Below are 18,304 nucleotides of genomic sequence, written 5' to 3'. Positions count from 1 at the left end.
GCATTTGATAAACACTAGTTTAATGGAAGGAGCATTGACTGCAAACTTAAAACTGCTGATGTGACATTTTTTCTTCATTTTGACAGAGCATTGTTTAAAAAAACTTGAAATACAGTATCTTTAATTGAGGTGGCCATCAAAGCCATTGAAGTTTCAACATAATTTCATATCTAGGAAGAAGTGACAATACACTGCTTCTAGCATTCTGTGCCCCTCATGCAAAAATCAATTTAGATTCTTGATTTCCATTCTCTCCTCTACTGACCACATCATGGATGGAGAATGATCAATCCCAGGAGCAAGGAGTGTATTAAGAGTTTTGCATTGATTAGTAACCTACTGACCAATAAAAACACACACTGATCGGTTAAAGTAAGCTGTCCAGATCTTGTTGCTTAAAACAATGGTGACAGGAAAAAAAGCTCAAGACTATGTGAAGGAAAACAAAGGTGTTTCATGATTCTGACAGAGACTGCTCAGGGAAGAGAGAAGTAACTTTTTAAAGATAGATGTTTTAAAGTTTCATAAAGTTTTTAAAAAAAAATCCATGCACCTCTAAAAATTTTATTTCCAAGGCAAAACAGGGCTTGCGTCAATGGGTAGTTATGGTTGTATTAATGTATGTATACTGGTTGCATTTTACAGCTGTCAAGCCCAATGTTTGCAAATTATATCCCGTTGCTTAAACAATATATCGTTATATAAAACTGCAGTGTTTTTCTACAAAAAGGCCTTGTCTACACTAAAAAAAATAAGTTGACATATGTTATGTTGACTTACAGCCACCACTATAATTACAGCGGTGGCTGATGTCGGCACTGCTCTCCTCACCAGGAGTGTGTCCTCACCAGGAGTGTGGGGAGCTGAGAGCCCCTCTCAGTGGGCTGTCCCCCCACTCCGGTCCCTGGTTCCAGCTGGGAGCCCAGGGCAGCCATGCAGGGACTTTTCCCATCCCCGGTCCCAGCCAGGAGCTGAAGAAAGCCCTTCCCCACTCTCCACTAGAATGGCAGCCATGTCAATTTTACAGCTCAGCCATGTAATTGATATGGCTGCCTGGGTGGGAAGCAGGTGGAGAAACTCCCTGACTTCCGGCTCTCAGCAGGACCAGGAGCAGGGCAAGAAGTCAGGGAGCTTCTTCACCTGCTCCACACCAGGGCAGCCATGTCAATTACAGTGAAACTGACATGGCTGCCACTGGTTCTGACTTTCTTGTCAATTTCACCACTCCAGTGGAGCAGTGAAATTTAAAAGAATGACAGCCCCTCCATGCTGTAAGGGGATGCAGTGTCTGCACTGACACTGTTGCCCTAGCTATGTGGACAAAAGCCCTACACTTCTCATCGAGGCGGTTTTATTTTGTCAAAGGGGCAGTGATTGCAGAGTGTACAACAGCACTGATCTGTCAACAAAAACTGACTTTTGTCAACAAAGCTCTCTAGTATAGACCAGGCCTAATTCATTACTTTTAATGAATTTGATCAATGTGCTATTTAACTGGCAATTTTCAGCATGTATGAGATACACAAAATACATTTCAATTCTTTTGCTTATAAAAATATTTGTAAAGAAAAATTTATTTGTAATTTCTAATAAATACAAACTACAGTCAAGAGTGATAAGCATGAATTTACCTCTTTAGAATCATCTATTCTCTCAAAATAAACAAAAGCAAATCCTCTAGATCGTCCAGTCCGCTGATCATAAACAACGTTGACGCCACTCAAAGGTCCATAACGGGAAAAGACTTCACGCAGGTCTCGCTCAGTGGTATACAAACTGAGGCCAAACACTCCAAGGCATGTGTTAGGATCTGGATTAGCCTGTTAAATTCAAAATATATTCCATTAGAGTGCTATTACTATCATATCAGGCAACTAAAAAAAGGGAAAACAAATAGTAAACGAAAAAACTACTCATTTTGCTCAGTCAAAAAGCGAGGTCGTTAAAAGCTTACCACTTCAAACAATGAAAGATATTTTCAAAAATCAAAATTAATTTTTGATAGTGAATTTAATATTAGCAAACAATGCTGAATTCACAGTTCTGGAAACTGAAGCTGTTTGTTTACCTACAGAACAGATAAAATGTAAGCAACTGTTCTACAAACTTTCCCACACTGCCCTTGCTAACATGATACAGGTCTGATTTGGAAGGATAGACTCTACTGGTAAGAGTAGCTCTAGTCTGCACTCAGATTCCACACTTGACCTCTCTGCACACAGTAGAATGTCACTTAACATTCTGGGTGTCCGAATTCCTAATTTATCTTTTGCTAGAAATGGACATCTCAACTATTACAAAACCTTTAATTTCCCCCCAAGACTGAATATTTCTATCACTTTCCCCCACAGTATTTCTATGTCTGTAAATAAAAGGCTCAATTTAGGTTTGTAAGGTGCATCTCTGTCCTGTTCCTATAAACTGACCAAGATCATCAGCTCATCTTATCTAGGTAGCATAGACATGTACTATTTTAAAGGGACCTTGATACTCCAAAGCAAACAAGACCAGAGTTCCACAGCAAGATGCCAGGATTCTTACATGGTAGACTGGAAATTCTGTGGCAGCTTCATTTCAGCTGGAATCCTTAACCTACTTTTAAAAAATGTAAAACTGAACCAAAGAATCAGTACGATCATTTTTTGTACTATTTATTTTGTTGTTATTGACATATTTTCATTTCTGATATGGCAGGTATCTTAATTTTAATACAGTGCATTGTAGAAGTTGTCTCGACCAAAACAGAAGGTTTTGCAATTGAAACTTTTGGCATATTTGAAGCAGTGGGAAGCACTTTTAAGACTATACGATTAATTGCAGAAGCTGAATGTTTCTGCTAAAATGATCAGTAGTGAAAGTTAAATAAGGTTGAAATTTATTTAATCTTTTTTTAAAAAACAAAATGAATGGGGCAGTTCACACCTCAGAACTATGGTTTCAGCCTTTCTAGACACAAAAAGTGCACTGGTTTACATGTAATATTCTTTAAAGCCCTAAGGACCAGGAACAATTTGTTTTTTTAAAATAAGATATTGCATTTGAGAGCATAATTCTACAGCCATGGAATTTTCAGTGACTACTACTAACCTGATGCAAGTCATTGATCTAGATACAATAAAAGTGTAATTTAATTCCTTAACTCCCTTAAGTGATCTCATATCTCTACAACTGGCATGAACCTCTTGTTCATGTCACTTATTCTAAAAGTAATATTTGTGACAATGTAACAAATGGCCCTGTGTAATTTGAAATGAGGTTTCCATTCTGTTTAAGGCATAGGGAGACACTTTAAATTTAAAAATCAAACTTCTGCATTAAAATGTTACGCTTACTATTGTTATAATTTAAAATTACTAACTGAAATTTTAGTGAGAAAAATTCTTCTGTACTTTCTACTGGTTTAACTTTGTACATTTGACATTCTCTTTCTGTCTAAGTCTTACATGTTAAAAGAGAAAGTTTAAAAAGAAAATGTGATTGTACACGCTATAAAAATCAGCAGGGGAATTCCTGAAGAGACGTGGGTCTGAAAACTTTTTTTTAAACTGACCATGTCACAAATGGATGGTGTTCCTTTAAGCTTTTCTTATGACTAAACCATTTTCTATCTGGTGTTCACTTACTTATAAATATGGTGACTGGTTAGGCACTGAGCATATCCGCAAGACCCACCAATCAGACACCTGGGAAAAAATTCTCTGTAGTAACTCAGAGCCCTTTCCATCTAGTGTCCCATCTCCAGCTTCTGGGGATATTTGATACTAGCAATTGTGGATGGGCCATTGCAGATTGCAATTGCATTATACTACCCCCTCCATCCACTTATCAAGCTCAATCTCGAAACTGCTTTTTTTCTTTTTTTGCCCCCACTATTCCCCTTGAAGCCTGTTCTAGAACTTCACTCCTCTAATTGTTAGAAACCTTTATCTAATTTCAACCTAAACCTATTTATGGACAGTTTATATCCATTTGTTCCTATGACAACACTGGCCCTTTAAGTTAAAGAACTCTCTTTCCCTGGTGTTTATCCCTCTGATGGAGAGGAGAGCAATCACGTCCCCTTAGTCTTCATTTTGTCAGGCTAAACAAGCCAAGCTTCGTAAGTCTCCTCTAGCAAGGCAGGTTCTCCATTTCTCTGATCATCTTAATAGCCCTACTATGGACCCGTTCCGAGTTTGAATTCATCTTTCTTAAACATGGGAGACCAGAACGGCACACGGTATTCCAGATAAGGTCTCACTAGTACTTTGTACAATGGCAACAGCACTTCCATAGCTCTATTGGAAATATTTCACCTGATGCATACTAGGATTGCATTAGCCTTTTTTTATGGCTGCATCACATTTGGCAGTTTATTCATCCAGTGATCAACCAATATACCAGGTCTGTCTTCTCAGTCGCTTCCAACAGTAAATCCTCAGCTTATAGCAAAAATTCTTGTGGTTAGTCCCTAAGTACATGATCTTGCACTCTGCACTATTAAATTTCATTCCACTTCTATTATTCCAGTTTTCAAGGTCATCCAAATCATCTTGTATGATATTCCAGTCCTCCTTTCTATTAACAATACCTCCCAACTTTGTCTCATTTGCAGTTATTAACATACATTCACTTTCTGTGCCACGGTCATTAATGAAAATGTTAAAAAGATGGGTCCCAATACTGTTCTCTGAGGAACTCCAGCCTGACAGTTCACCTTTCAGCATCACCCACTATAATCTCCCCTTTAACTAGTTTCTGAGCCAACTTTTGATTCTCATATTAATTACCATTTTCTTCTACTTAACTAAATTTTCCATGTGGAATGTATCAAATGCTTTACTGAAATCCAGGTAGGTTAGATCACTACATTTTCTTTATCTAGAAAAATTGGTTATCTTCTCAAGGAGAGAGATCAGGTTGGTCTGGCATGACCTACCATTTGTAAAACCATGTTGCATTTTATCCCAATTATCATTTACCTCCATGTCTTTAATTAGTTTCTTTCAAAATGTGTTCCAAAACCTGGCATATCTCTGAGGTCAAACTAACAGGCCTGTAGTTTCCCAGGTCACTTTCCATCCCCACTCCCCTTAAATATAGGCACTCTATTTGCAATTCTCCAGTTGCATGGTATGACTCGCAAGCTTACAGATTCATTAAAAATCCTTGCTATTGGCTTGCAATTTCATGAGCCACTTCTTTTAATATACTTGGATGGCAATTATCAAGGTCCCCCCCATTTGAGTTTGGCTTCCACCTATGATGTGGTAATTTCTACTTCCATATCCTCATTCCCATAGGCCCCCGCCACTGCCCCCAGCCTCCTCATTATTCTTATTTAAAAACTGAGGCAAAGCGTTTAGGTGTTGGGCCATACTTAATATCTTTAATCTCCATCCCGTCCTCAGTGTTTAGCAGTCCCACTTCTTTCCTTATTTTCTTTTTATTTATATGGCTAAAGTACCTTTTACTTTTCATTTTAATTTCCTTTTTAAGGTCCAGCTCTGCTTGGCTTTTGGCAGTACTCACTTTATCCCTACGTTTTCTGACCTATGTTCTCATTTTTGGGTCGAGGAAAATTGTTCACTCTCTCAAGTATACAAATAACTAACCAAACAAGTCTACACAAAGTATTTAAAAAGGGGAGATATGATGAAATAGTTAAAAGAGCTATTCATAAAGTTAAACAAGAAAAAATATGTAAAAATGTCATGCATTATTACAGTGGGAAACTGGTGGTAACTGTTATATTTAGGTCTCCTTACGCTTTCTGTTATATCAGATTCTTGTAACTCTTTTTCCAGAAGCTTTAACACCTACACTGTTTGCATCAAGCCTTTGAAATTTGGCAATGAGATAGTCCTTTCAGATTTAGCATAGTTATAAACAATTAAAAAAATAATTTCTCTTCTTTCACTTGCATTCCTCAGGAAAATTCTGTCTGCATGCCAAAGTATTAACAGAACACAGACATTCTGAAGAGCCAGGCTGCCATAACACACACTCTATGACAGGGGTGGTCAAACTTTTTGGCCTGAGGACCACATCTGGGGCGGGGGGGAAAGAGGCAGGGCTGCAGGGGGAGGGGGGGGGGGGGCGGCAACAGACACATGGCATGGCTTGGGGCTGGGAGCAGCTCCAGTCAGGGCACCGCTGAGCTCACATGGTGGGAGAAAGGTTGGGGGGAAGGGGTGAGGCCGGGAGGTGGGAGCAGGCCTGATGAAATTCTAAGATGGGCCGTATGTGGCCTGCAGGCCGTAGTTTGCCCACCCCTGCTTTATTAGGAACACCTGGGCCCCACCAGAGCAGCTGCAGTAGTGCTGTTTAGGGTGAGACGCCAGACCAGTCGCCCTACTCCACCAACCATATCACTTTGGACTCTAAGACTATGTTCTAGGTCTATCTCCATCTCCCTGGGTTGGGGCATCATATGGGGCAGGAGCTCCCCCAACTCAGGGGGCAGTTGGGAAGGGAGGGGAGACAAACAGGCCAGGATATCTTCCTACCCCTTAGACTCTGCACATGGCATCTGCAGCCCATTTCTGCTCTAGAATAATAGCCTTCTGCTGCTGACAGCTAATATGGTCAGTTTTCAAGTGGTAGAAATTGTGCTGCAGTGCTAAGGGCTCAAATACAGTTGATCATCCATAACAGGGACTGTTACAGTAGTATATAATCCGTTTTATATTTTTCCCCCCTTTAACAAACCTAGGGAAGTACAACACAAAAAAACTACTTTAAAAGAAAATTGTTTAAGTTACAAAACCAAGAACTCAGAAGTTAGGAATTTAGTTGCCTGTGCAATCTGAATTCTGCCCCTTTGTGCTTGTGCATTTTGATATAATCTTTAAAACACATTTCCCCTTCTCCTCCCACTACAAGATACTGGCCTCATTTAGTCCACATATTGTATGCGCAAAGGGGAAGAATTTAGATTGCATGGGCAATGGTGAATCTGATATTCTCCAACTTTCAAATTCTTTGCTTTGTAACCTAAATAATTAAGTGTAACCTAAATAACACGTTGTACACATGTTCTAAGCTGAATTTTATACCAAAAGTACTGTATGGGGCAAACTAAAAAATGAAATGGGCTTATTCCCATATGTAAAATGCTTTCTTCATTTGGACCTTTTAAAATCTTTTAACATAGCAAGGACACAATAGCCACCTTTGATATGAAGACATATTGTCTCTTATTTTGGACTGAAGTTAGCTACCAAGTTTATTTCCCAAGCTGAGCAATTTAGACTGCTTATTGCTAACCCCAACAAACATCTGCAAAGAGCAGGTAATCAGGCAAACTGAAGACAAGTGAAATTTTGTTCTACCTTGCACAATGACTTTCAGTGAAGCATCAATCTGGAATTTGGAGCTGCCTTTTTTTTTTTTTTTTTTTTTTTTAAATAAACATGACAGATTGCTGAATGCTAACAGCCTAAAAACCAGCTGAGACCATCCCACAGTCCCAGTTGAACTTTCCCAAGTGTGAAACATCTAATTCAAAAAACAAAATATTGAACACAGAACTCTGACACATACCACTAAATAATGGTTTAACAACAGGAAAGTCACTATAAATAGGTCTTTATGATTCAGGAGGATTTATTTCTGCTGTAAAATAGGTTCACTGTATGGAAAAGGTTGAAAGCCAATGCATGCAACTGGATAAACTAACTAAGGGGTATACATTAATACCAGGATGGGACAACCAGACAGGTGGTCTCCTTTGCAGAAAAAAATTATTGCTAATCTTTCCATAACTGTTGTTCTTTGACATATATTACTCGTGTCCATTCCAACATAGGAGTGTGCTCACCCCAAGCACCGCCACCAGAAGTTTTTCCCTCAGTGGTATCCATCAGGTCGGCTCTGGTGCACACTGCCTCATAGTGCCGGTATATAAGTCCCCATCAAATGTCACCCCCTCAGTTCCTTTTTGGCTAGCTAACTGACAGAGGACCAGTGGGGGATTTGGAATAGACATAAGCAGCACATTTCGAAGAACAGTTATGGAAGATTAGTAACTTTTTTCTTCTCTGAATGCTTGTTCATGTCCATTCCAACTTTGGTGAATCCCAAGCAGCTGCGCAAGTGGAGGGTTTGAGTTCATTGGCACACTAACACCACTCAGCTGAAACCCACACCATCTCTAACTTGTTGGGTTATAGTGTAGTGGGATGCAAAAGTGTGGACTGGCACTATAGTTGTCACTCTACAGATGTCCTGAATTGAAACTTGTGCCATGAATGCTACCGATGATACTTGAGCTCTTGTAGAATGGGTTGTCAATGGAGGAGCCAGGACCGTTGCAAGGTCATAGCATGTGCAGATACAGGCAGTGATCCATAAATGAAAATCTCTGGGCCGAGACTGGACAGCCTTTCATTCTATCTGCAATGGCTACAAAAAAACGAAGTGGATTTCTGAAAGGGTTTAGTCCTTTCTATGTAAAAGGCAAGTGCATGCCTAACATCCAGCGAGTAGAGCCTCTGTGCCTCCCTGCTAGCATGTGATTTTGGATAGATATATAGATAGATAGTAACCAGGAAGAGATCCTAGTTACTTTGGAATTGTGAGACCACCTTTGGCAGGAGGACTGGGTGTGGCTGCAGATGAACCTTGTCCTTGAAGAAGACTGTGTACGGTTCTGAAGTAAGAGTTCAGATCTCAGACCATTCTGGCAGAAGTAATGACAACAAGGAAGGCCATCTTCTAGGCTAGGCAGAGCAGAGAGCACATTGCCAACGAGGATCCTGTTAGCCTTGTCAGCACCATGCTGAGGTCCCAGGGAGGGAGTGGCTGGCGTACCTGAGGGTATAACCGCTCCAAGCCCTTAAGAAAACGACCACAGACTGAGTCTGAGAAGACCAACCAGTCATTCACCCACAGGTGAAAGGTTGAGACTGCAGCTAGATGGACCCTAATAGATGATATTCTTAGGCCTTGCTGTTTCAAGTGAAGTAGGTAATCTAGAATGAAGGGCAGTGTTGACTGAGTAGGCGAAACCCCTTTTTGCACTGATCAAACTGAGAATCTCATCCACTCTGCCTGGGAAGTGGCTCTAGTGGATAGTTTCCTGCTCCCTAAAAGCACCTCGCAAACAGGCCCAGAACCTGCCAGTTCTGCGAGGCTCAACCATGGCGCTTCCACACTGTGAGATGAAGAGACTCGAGGTTTGGATGATGCAGATGCCCATGGTCCTGAGAGATCAAGTTCAGAAATGGGGGCAAACTGATTGATGTGCCCACTGAGAGATCTAGGAGGGTGGTGAACCAGTGCTGACGTGGTCAAGCCGGGAATATCAGGGTAAGATGCGTCCTGTCCCTTCTGACTTTCAACAGGACCGTGTGTGTGAAAAGGATGGGAGGGAACGTGTGGAAGAGATGGACCGTCCAAGGAAGGAGAAAGACGTATATGAATGGGCCCAAGCTGTGGCCCACGAAGGAACAGAACTGAAGACACTTCCTGTTGTGTTTTGTCACAAACTTGTCTACCTGGGGAGTTCCCCACCTCTGGAAAACAGTGCTCACAACATCCAGGTGAATGGACCACTCGTGATGGTTGGAAAAGGATGGCAATCACCAACAGGGGACGTGAGACGACCCTGTCCAGATGCTGTCAGCCTGGAGCATAGACCGATGCCAGTCAAGTCTGGAAAGGTCTGAGCCACAGTCCTCTGCGTTGCACCACATAGCTGAATGATGCTATATGCCCCAGGAGCTTTAAGCAGTTTCTTGCTGTGGTGATGGGGTGATTCTTCAGGCTCTTTATTAGCACCCCTAGAGTTCTGAACCAGTTTTCCAGGAGGACGACTCGACCCAGGCCAGAGCCTAAGACAATCCCGATGAATTCTATCCTTTGAACCGGGGAAAGGGTAGATTTCTGCATATTTATCAGTAGTCCCAAGTCCTGGAAAGTTGACTGTATTAACTCCACATCTGCTTCCATCTGGGCCTTGGATCAACCTTTGATCTGCTTGTCTCCTCAGGAAGACTGCAACGACTGCCATGCACTTCGTGAACACTTGAGGGGCCACTGACAGGCCGAATGGGAGCACAGTAAATTGGTAGTGCATGTAGTTCGCAACAAATCATAGGAACCTTCTGTGTTCCCAAAAGATTGCAATATGAAAATACGTGTCCTTCAAGTCAAGGACGGCGTACCAGTCCCCTAGATCAAGAGAAGGGATAATGGAAGCCAAGGAGACCATATGGAATTTCAGTTTCTTCATGAATTTGTTACGGTTTTGCAGGTCCAAGATCAGTCTGAGATCGCCATTGGCCTTTGGGATTAGGAAGTAATAGAAGCAAAATCTCCAGCCCCTTAATGCCAGTGGCACCTCTTCCACTGCTCCCGCCCTTAAGAGCAACTGCAACTCCTGGGCTAGAATTTGCTATTGAGAAGGGTGGTAGTAGGGGAACAACTGTATTGAAGGGTGTATCCTGCTTCTATCATGCGTAGCAATCTGAGGTAACGGGGGCCCATGTCCGACACAAGTGGGATAACTGGTTCACAAAAATAGGGGAAATTGGATCCACACATTGTCCTTGTTTGTCATCCCAGAGTGTCCCATCAAAAGACCTGTTTAGACCCCGATAATTGTCTCAGCGGGGCAGGCACTGGGGCTGATGAGGACTGGAACTGAGGTCTCCTCTTATAGCCTCTACTTCTCCTGCTGCAGTCTCTCTCTGCTCTGATGGGTAGAAACAGGCTGCCAGATGGGACTTGTAGTGCTTCCTAGCAGGAGCTGGTGTATGCAACCCCAGGGATTTCAGGGTGGTTCTAGAGTCTTTCAGACTATGCAGCTTAGAGTCTATTTGCTCCAAATAGAGCGACTTGCCTTCAAACGGAAGGCCCTGCACTGTCTGCTGCACCTCATAGGGCAACCCTGAGGAGTGAAGCCACGAGCCTCCTCTCGTAACTACAGCCAAAGCCATGGATCGAGCTACAGTATCTGCCGCATCCAAAGCTGCCTGGAGGGATGCACTTGCCACTGATTTACTCTCTTCATCTAGGGCTAAGAACTCACCCCTGGACTCGTGGTTTCACTCCTCAGGGTTGCCCTATGAGGTGCAGCAGACAGTTCAGGGCCTTCCATTTGATTCCTGGAGTGTAATGGTGAAATTCAAGGAACTTTTGCCACAGGAGTCCAGTGGTGAGTTCTCAGCCCCATATGAAGAGAGTCCTGTGTCAGAGTTGTCTTCCTTGGCACTGGGGATGAGTGTTGGCGCATGGAGTCCCAGGACATAGATGCAGAGTCCTTCCTCTGCACCGGAGAAGTACAACAGTGCTGCACCTCCCTTATAGATGCTTGAGCGCTTCTTACTGAAGTACTCGGTGGCAAGTCAACATGACTCTGCTCCAAAGGGCAATGAAGCGCTGCCTCCTGATCTTAGATTACTAGCAGTAAATATGCCCAGTGGCCTGTGAAGGGATGTTAGATGGGGTGGGTTCTGAGTTGCTACAGAGAATTCTTTCTGAGTGTCTGGCTGGTGAGTCTTGCCCACATGGAACGGTGGGGAGTTATATACCAGCACTATGAGGGTATGACTCCAGGGGACACCAGAGCCAACCCAACAGATATCACTGAGGGGAAAAAACTTTCCAGTGGCAGTGCTCCAGGCAAGCACACACCTATGTTGGAATGAACATGAGCAAGCAATCAAAGAAAAAAGTAATTTACAAGACACGACACAAAAAAGGAGATTAGAGAAGTATGGCATCTGGGCTATGTCTAGTAATGTCCCAAGTGAACTAGGGTACACTGAGATAGGAGAACTAAGAATTGTGCCTGAGATCATGGGTAAATAGAGCCCAGACCTGAAAGAGGCTCAATGGGGAGAAGTTCGGTATAAGTTTTCTTAGCTGCTCTTTACAACCTCGAGACTTGGGTCCCATTCCCTATAGAGAAACCCACTATGAATCTCCAAACACCCCTCAGAATGGACAGCTAACTCCTGGAAGCCCTAAGAGCAGCCCCTTAAGTCTCCTTGGAAAACAGAGCCAGAAACTAGGAATAGATAGGGAAGTGTTATTACCATTATACAAGGCACTAGTGAGACCTCATCTGAAATACTGGTCTCCCATGTTTAAGAAAGATGAATTTGAACTGGACAGGTGCAGAAAAGAGCTACGAGCATGATCAGCGGAATGGAAAACCTTCCTTATGAGAGGAAACTTAAAGAGCTTGACTTGTTTAGCCTAACAAAACAAAGACTGAGGGGAGATATGATTGCTCTCTATAAATGCATCAGAGGCATAAATAACTCAAATAACTCCTCTCCCTCTCTGGTAAGTGCCAATGCTGACACAAGAACAAATGGATGTAAACTAAATAAATTTAGACTCTTGCCATCAAGTTTAGGCTTGAAATTAGACAGATGTTTCCAGCCATCAGAGGAGTAAAGTTCTGGTATAGCCTTCCAAGGGGAGCAGTGGGGGCAAAACAACTAATTTGTTTCAAGACTGAGCTTGATAAACTGATAGAGTGGATGGTATGATGAGATTGGCTACAATGGAATGTGGCCCACCTGCAACTCCTAGTAGCAAATATCCCCAACAACCAGAGATGGGACACTAGATGGGGATGACTCTGAGTTACTACAAAGAATTATTTCCCAGCTGTCTGGCTGGTAGAGTCTTGCAGACATGCTCAGGGTCTAACTGATCTTATTTGGGATCAGGTAGGAATCTTCCCCCAGGTGAGATTGCTTTCCTCTGTAGCATGGGTCACTTCCTGGTTTAAACTAGTGTAAATGGTAACTTGAAGTATTTAAATCAGTAATTCCCCCAGAAGTTATTGACCTATTAAAGAGGGGGTGGGTGAGGGTCTGTGGCCTGTGATCTGCAGACCACACTAGATGATCATGATGGTCCCTTCTGGCCTTGAAGTCTATGAACTTCTCTGATGATAATAGGCTGGTGGGAAGAGGGGTGGGCATGAGGGACCTGTTTTGTGGTAGGATGGTTGTAGAGGCCTTTGAATTTATCAAAGTGGAGACTACCTTGCCTGGCAAAGCCTAGCAAACCAGATTCTCTTTTGCAATCCAGATCTTTAAACAGAGCTTTTCTGGTACCCAACACATGGAGGTCTTGACTCAAAACTAGGAAGGACATCTCTCCTCCAATAGGATCATCAGTCTGGAACATCCTGATTGTTTCTACCAATTGAAGGTGATTAGAATCAGAGCCAATGAATTCAGTTTCTTCAGGACCCAACAGATCAGATAAAAATGTGTATATCAGATGAACTTCCTAAAGAATAGGGAGCACACGAGTTGTCCAACCCCCTTTTTTTTGGTAGCAAGTAGATAGCTGGGCAGCCATGGTATTTTTAGTAGTCACAAACAGATTCGCAGGAACAGCTCATTTCAGCTCCCATTACCCTGTTAGTAAAGACTTAAGTCAACCATTTTGATTGGAGAGTGAGCATGCTGGCTTGGTAAGTCATCTTGCATAATACCAAAAGGTATATTGCCCAGCCCATTAGGATCACAAGTTCTTGTTCTTGGTGTCATCAATCTTGTAGGACCTTCTCTCTCAAAGGAGGGTCAAGATCCTGCATGCAAGTTTGCCACAGAATAGATTGGGCATATTCCGGTCAATAGCACCCCATTTGGATTTTGCTTCTCCTGCCATAGCTACAGAAGTACTGTAATAAGAGTGCCTGACTCACTGAAGTAACTGTCAACTGGAGCTGAGACACAGAGGACTATGGACAGGAGGGGCTTTCTGTGTGTTAAAAGCCTAGCAACCATATAGGAGGTAGAGCTACTTGCAAAGGAAGTATAAGGAAGAGCACTGCAGATTTCAGACTGGCAGGTTCCTTCCAAGAACTTAAATAAATCAGACAGGAGCGGATGACTCTTGATCATGGAACATCAAAGTGATACACCAAAATATATGATGAAAAATAAACCTTATCCAATTCACATTTATGCAAATCCTTGATCTTCCCCCAGAGTACTTTGCCTTTTTGTTATTTCTTTTCATCCAAAAAGGCTTCACTATTTTATTCTATGTTTCCTTATAGTTCTCTGTCATGCTCAAGTCTGAGTAATTTGAACATTAACGCCAACACCTCCTTTTGGCAGAGTATTGCATCAATTGCACTGTTTAAACATTTTTTCTCCTGAAGTTCAGCCTAACTTTTACCTTGCTCCATTTCACCCCCATAATTTCCAGTTTTTCCTTCCTGTATCATTAAGCAATTTCCCCCCTTTATTCTTGACACCATTAATTATTTGTATTTGTTATAGTGTGTCTTTAGTAGATTTTTTTTTTTAGCTTAATACATATTTCTTCTAGTTTTTCTTCGTGGGTATGTCCCTTTAACCCTGTGCTATCTGTACTGCCCTGCTCTGGATCTCCTATTTGCACACAGTATCCCAAAGACAGCTGAACCATTGCTTTTACTGTTCTAATGTGTGGCAGACAGACAAGTATAACATTAACTATGCCACCATATCACACTGCAAATATATGTGATAGGTTACAATCACATAGTTACAGGAGGGATTAATTTAATATTGTCTCCATCACCATAGTATCTGAGCATCTTACACATAAAACCAATGGGAATAGTGAAATCCCTACAAATGAGTATGGAGTCTCTGGCACTTGTCATTTATAGGATAAAAACTTCTATTTGGGATTTTTTTTTTAAATATATATTTTATTAATTTCCTTTTTTGAGGTCTCTAGTGGTTTTAACTGAGTTGAAGGGGGGTTAGTGTTGCAAGTGTGTTTCTTATGGTAGAAAGACCTTTTTGAAGAGGAATTATTTGCAGTGTTTCCTAAAATAGTAGCAGAATTTACTCCTGCCTCTCCCTTAAGCCCTCATTTAAGAAGGTAACTAGCATATTTCCTAAATTCCATTATTTAGTCCAGCCAATTTTTCTAAGTGCTAAATAAATATATACTCAATATTTTAAGTGTATACAACTCCATTTGGCATTGTCATCTGCAAACTCATTTAATTCTTTCCATAGATCATTGATAAAATACTCTAAAATTAATTTCTACACTGAAATTTCAGGAGATCCTGCTAGCAAGTTAATTCGACAAGATGTTCAAGTCAAACAAAATGCAGAATTATCCCTTAGTTACATCCTATCGTCTTTTAATCCTTTTAATTTTTTTATTTGTCCAATACAATGGATTTCAGTAGATAAAATTATTTTGAGATTGATATGTGTCAGGGAAGTTTAGATATCTTTCATAGGAAATGATGTCTAATGCTTTAAGCAGAGAACCAGGAATCATGACCCTATCCTACCAATTTAATGTCTAACTTTGGGTAAATAGTTTTAATCCCTCTATTAATCCCTCCTTGCTTGTCTTTAAAATGGGGGTTGGTTTGTAAACTGCTCTGAGGAACTTAGCTATTGCCTTTCATAAGTAGACATTGTTAATCTGGTTTACACAGTAGCTAAACAAAAGTATAGTTTATTTAGAAATGTACTTCAAAAACCCATGCCACTTTTATTCATTAGATGCCAACAAATTTGTGACCCACAGAGCACTCCCTTCACCAACAAGGCACAAGAAATGCATCCTAATTATAGCCCTTTTGTAGTGGTTATCAGACATGAAAAGTCAAAAGTGCCCTGAATACAATACACTACAAGCTATGATGGATAACCAATCCAGAAATATATTTCTTATTCCTCCAGTCAGTCTTTGGGGCAGACATCTGCTGGAGTTTCTCTTACCTTATTAATTCACACATACAAAGAAAAGACAGCAAACTCATAAGCACTTAAAAAAACTACCCTCCCTTATGATATAAATGTCCATAGGGAGCTATAACCTACATAATTTATTTACATATTTATTTTGAATACTCAGCCTTGTTTAATGCCACATACTCTGCTGCCAGTGTGCCTTCTTCGGTTAGACATTGGAGAATGACTGCGGCTCCTTCGGCGACGATACTCTGGTGTGTACGATCTGCTTCGAGATCGTCTCCTATGGGAATGAGAATGGGACCTGGAGCGAGTGTAACGTCTGTGAGAATGTCTTCTTGATCTGGACCTTCAATGAAGAAAAGAAGTTTTCTGGTGTGTGTGTGTGTGTACGTACATGCACGCAGCAAATACTTGTCATGAATTAGATTTTAAAAGTTACACGTCCCAAAAGGAGGTTTCACAAATTCACTAAAGGAGGTTTCACAAATTGACTATCATTAGGCACACAATAAATACAATTTAAAATATTGTTTAAGTTCTACTTCTTAATGTACCTACAGAGTTGACAATTGCAAATCTGTAGTAGTTTAAAATTGTGCTGAGTTTGATCAGTAATGTGATTCAAACTCACATGGCAAGTACACTTCTGGCATGTGAACAAGAATATATTTTAAAATAAAATTTTAGAGAAGAAATTTGTAAGCTTACACATGCAGCATGTTAATATAAAGTGACTTATTACATACAGTGATACAGATTCTTGGTCAAGAAACAGTCTTGCCTCAGCAGGGAGATGGACCGATCTAGCAGGGCTTTTCTATCTAACTTCTATGACAGAGGTAAGCCTAGGCTCAATAGTGATCCAAAACTAAGGCCAGAAGGTCCCTGCTAGTTTCTCAGGTAGGTAAGTTGTTCTTCATATTATTATTTAATAGCAACATGTCCAGCTGTTCTCAGTAAAATGGTACAAAACTGTTCAAAGAGCAAAGTTATGTGGTTTCACACACAAGTAACAGTCTCAGATAGGATCCACCCCTCCTGGTCTAGCAGCCCAAGAGAAACATACTGCAACAGCCAAAGAATGCCTGACAGTTCAATTTATGATCTTTTGGCATTCATATCACAGAGACTTGCAGCTGAATGATACCAATAAGAGCTAAGCCACATTCGTTGCAAGATTTTATAGTAAATAAGGGCTACTGTTCAGTCCCCAAGACAAAATGCATAGCAGCCTTAACTTAATAACTTAAGATTAACGGAATGTCATAATATGGAGAAAAATTCTGTAAAACAGGTTTGGAATTATAGTTCACCTGAATACATTTCATCTGGAGGATTACCATCTCCAGTTTTTAGTTAAGATATATTTAGTTATTTATTTTTATATGTATTTAGTTAAGGTATATTATTTGAATGTCACACCTTATACATCTCACTCATGCTCATTATGAAACCTTTCCTCGACTAGTTCACAACTAACTAAGCCAGGAAACCTGAAAAGCTTTGATAAACTACAGGTAAGTCATTGTCAGAGTAATTATGATTTGAACTCATTGATCTAAATTACTTAGGTTTAGAGATCATCCTCAGAAATGGCCTTTACAAAAAGCCTCACTGTCATATTCAAGCTTCTACAGACTTGACTGTTTAGTGATTGAAATCAACATCAACCTTCTCACTTTCAATCAGTCTGGTAACATTCCCACAAGCCACATGCTCCTAAGAGCTTCCAACCTTTATCATCACTCTGAACGGCCTCCATAGTTGTTTGTTCTAGATTCTAGTTCTGGACACCTCCCTGATGGTTAAATATTGATTTGCATTCCAATTGAGAGTATAACCTATTAGCCCTCAGGTATGTGTATAAGTGTGATTGCAGTACAGGCAGACATATGCATGCTAGCTTTAATCTAGCTAGCATGGGTAACAGCAGTAGTGAGAACGTGGTGGCGCAGGCTAGCTACCCCTGTAAAAGCCCAACTGGGACTATGGGTACTGCAAGTTATGCGTGGATAAAACAGAAAAACAATGTACGTTAGTTACTCTTCCAGTCATTCCAACCTAGCTAGACTGAAGTTAGCATGAATATGCCTACCCACTTACAATCACACCTTAATTTGCAGCGCAGACGTATTCCTATGTTCTTTACACTCCAGATTTCTTTCCAAATAGCTTTTTCCAAAGACCCCAACTCCCAGTTTGCCTTTATTGCAGAGCAATAAAAGCATCTGCCTGCCTAGCAACAATTGCTAGATAAAGCATGGATTAAAACTCCACCAAAAAAGGTTAAAGAGAACCTTTAATAAATGGTATACCATCCCATGTAATTTAATTTTACCCATTCTGTTTGAAAACAGTCTGCAACTGCACTCATGAACCATTATCCCATATTCATTTAGCCCCAGGATACTTTTGGTGTATTTTTTCTCTTGTTCCCCAGGGAATTTTTGTTCTACTGAATGCAGGGCTGCATGTAGCTTCTCTGAGGGCAAAAAGAAAATATTTTTAAATATCTCACTAATGTTTGTGTAATATCTTGTAGGACAAATACATTATATAACAAATCTTACTGACATTGCAGGAAAGATCGTTAAAAGACAGAATGATAGAAGGGTCAAATTCAGTAAACT

General features: G+C 40.9%; 1 protein-coding gene across 1 annotated transcript in view; it reads right to left on the bottom strand.

The window, feature by feature from the left end:
• The window catches only part of TRA2A (transformer 2 alpha homolog), a 44,831-nt gene that overhangs the window by 11,849 nt on the left and 14,678 nt on the right, over positions 1–18,304 (bottom strand). The window contains exons 3-4 of the mRNA XM_067562062.1: positions 15,855–16,020; positions 1,632–1,820 (exon numbers count right to left, since the gene is read on the bottom strand). Coding sequence (XP_067418163.1) covers positions 1,632–1,820; positions 15,855–16,020 — 355 coding nt within the window. The remainder of the gene's footprint in view (positions 1–1,631; positions 1,821–15,854; positions 16,021–18,304) is intronic.

Source organism: Emydura macquarii, unplaced genomic scaffold (assembly GCF_026122565.2).
Source record: "Emydura macquarii macquarii isolate MOO-44397 ecotype Brisbane River unplaced genomic scaffold, CSIRO-AGI_Emac_v2 contig_2422, whole genome shotgun sequence".
NCBI lineage: Eukaryota > Metazoa > Chordata > Testudines > Chelidae > Emydura > Emydura macquarii.
This window is presented reverse-complemented; position numbering and strand designations above follow the sequence as displayed.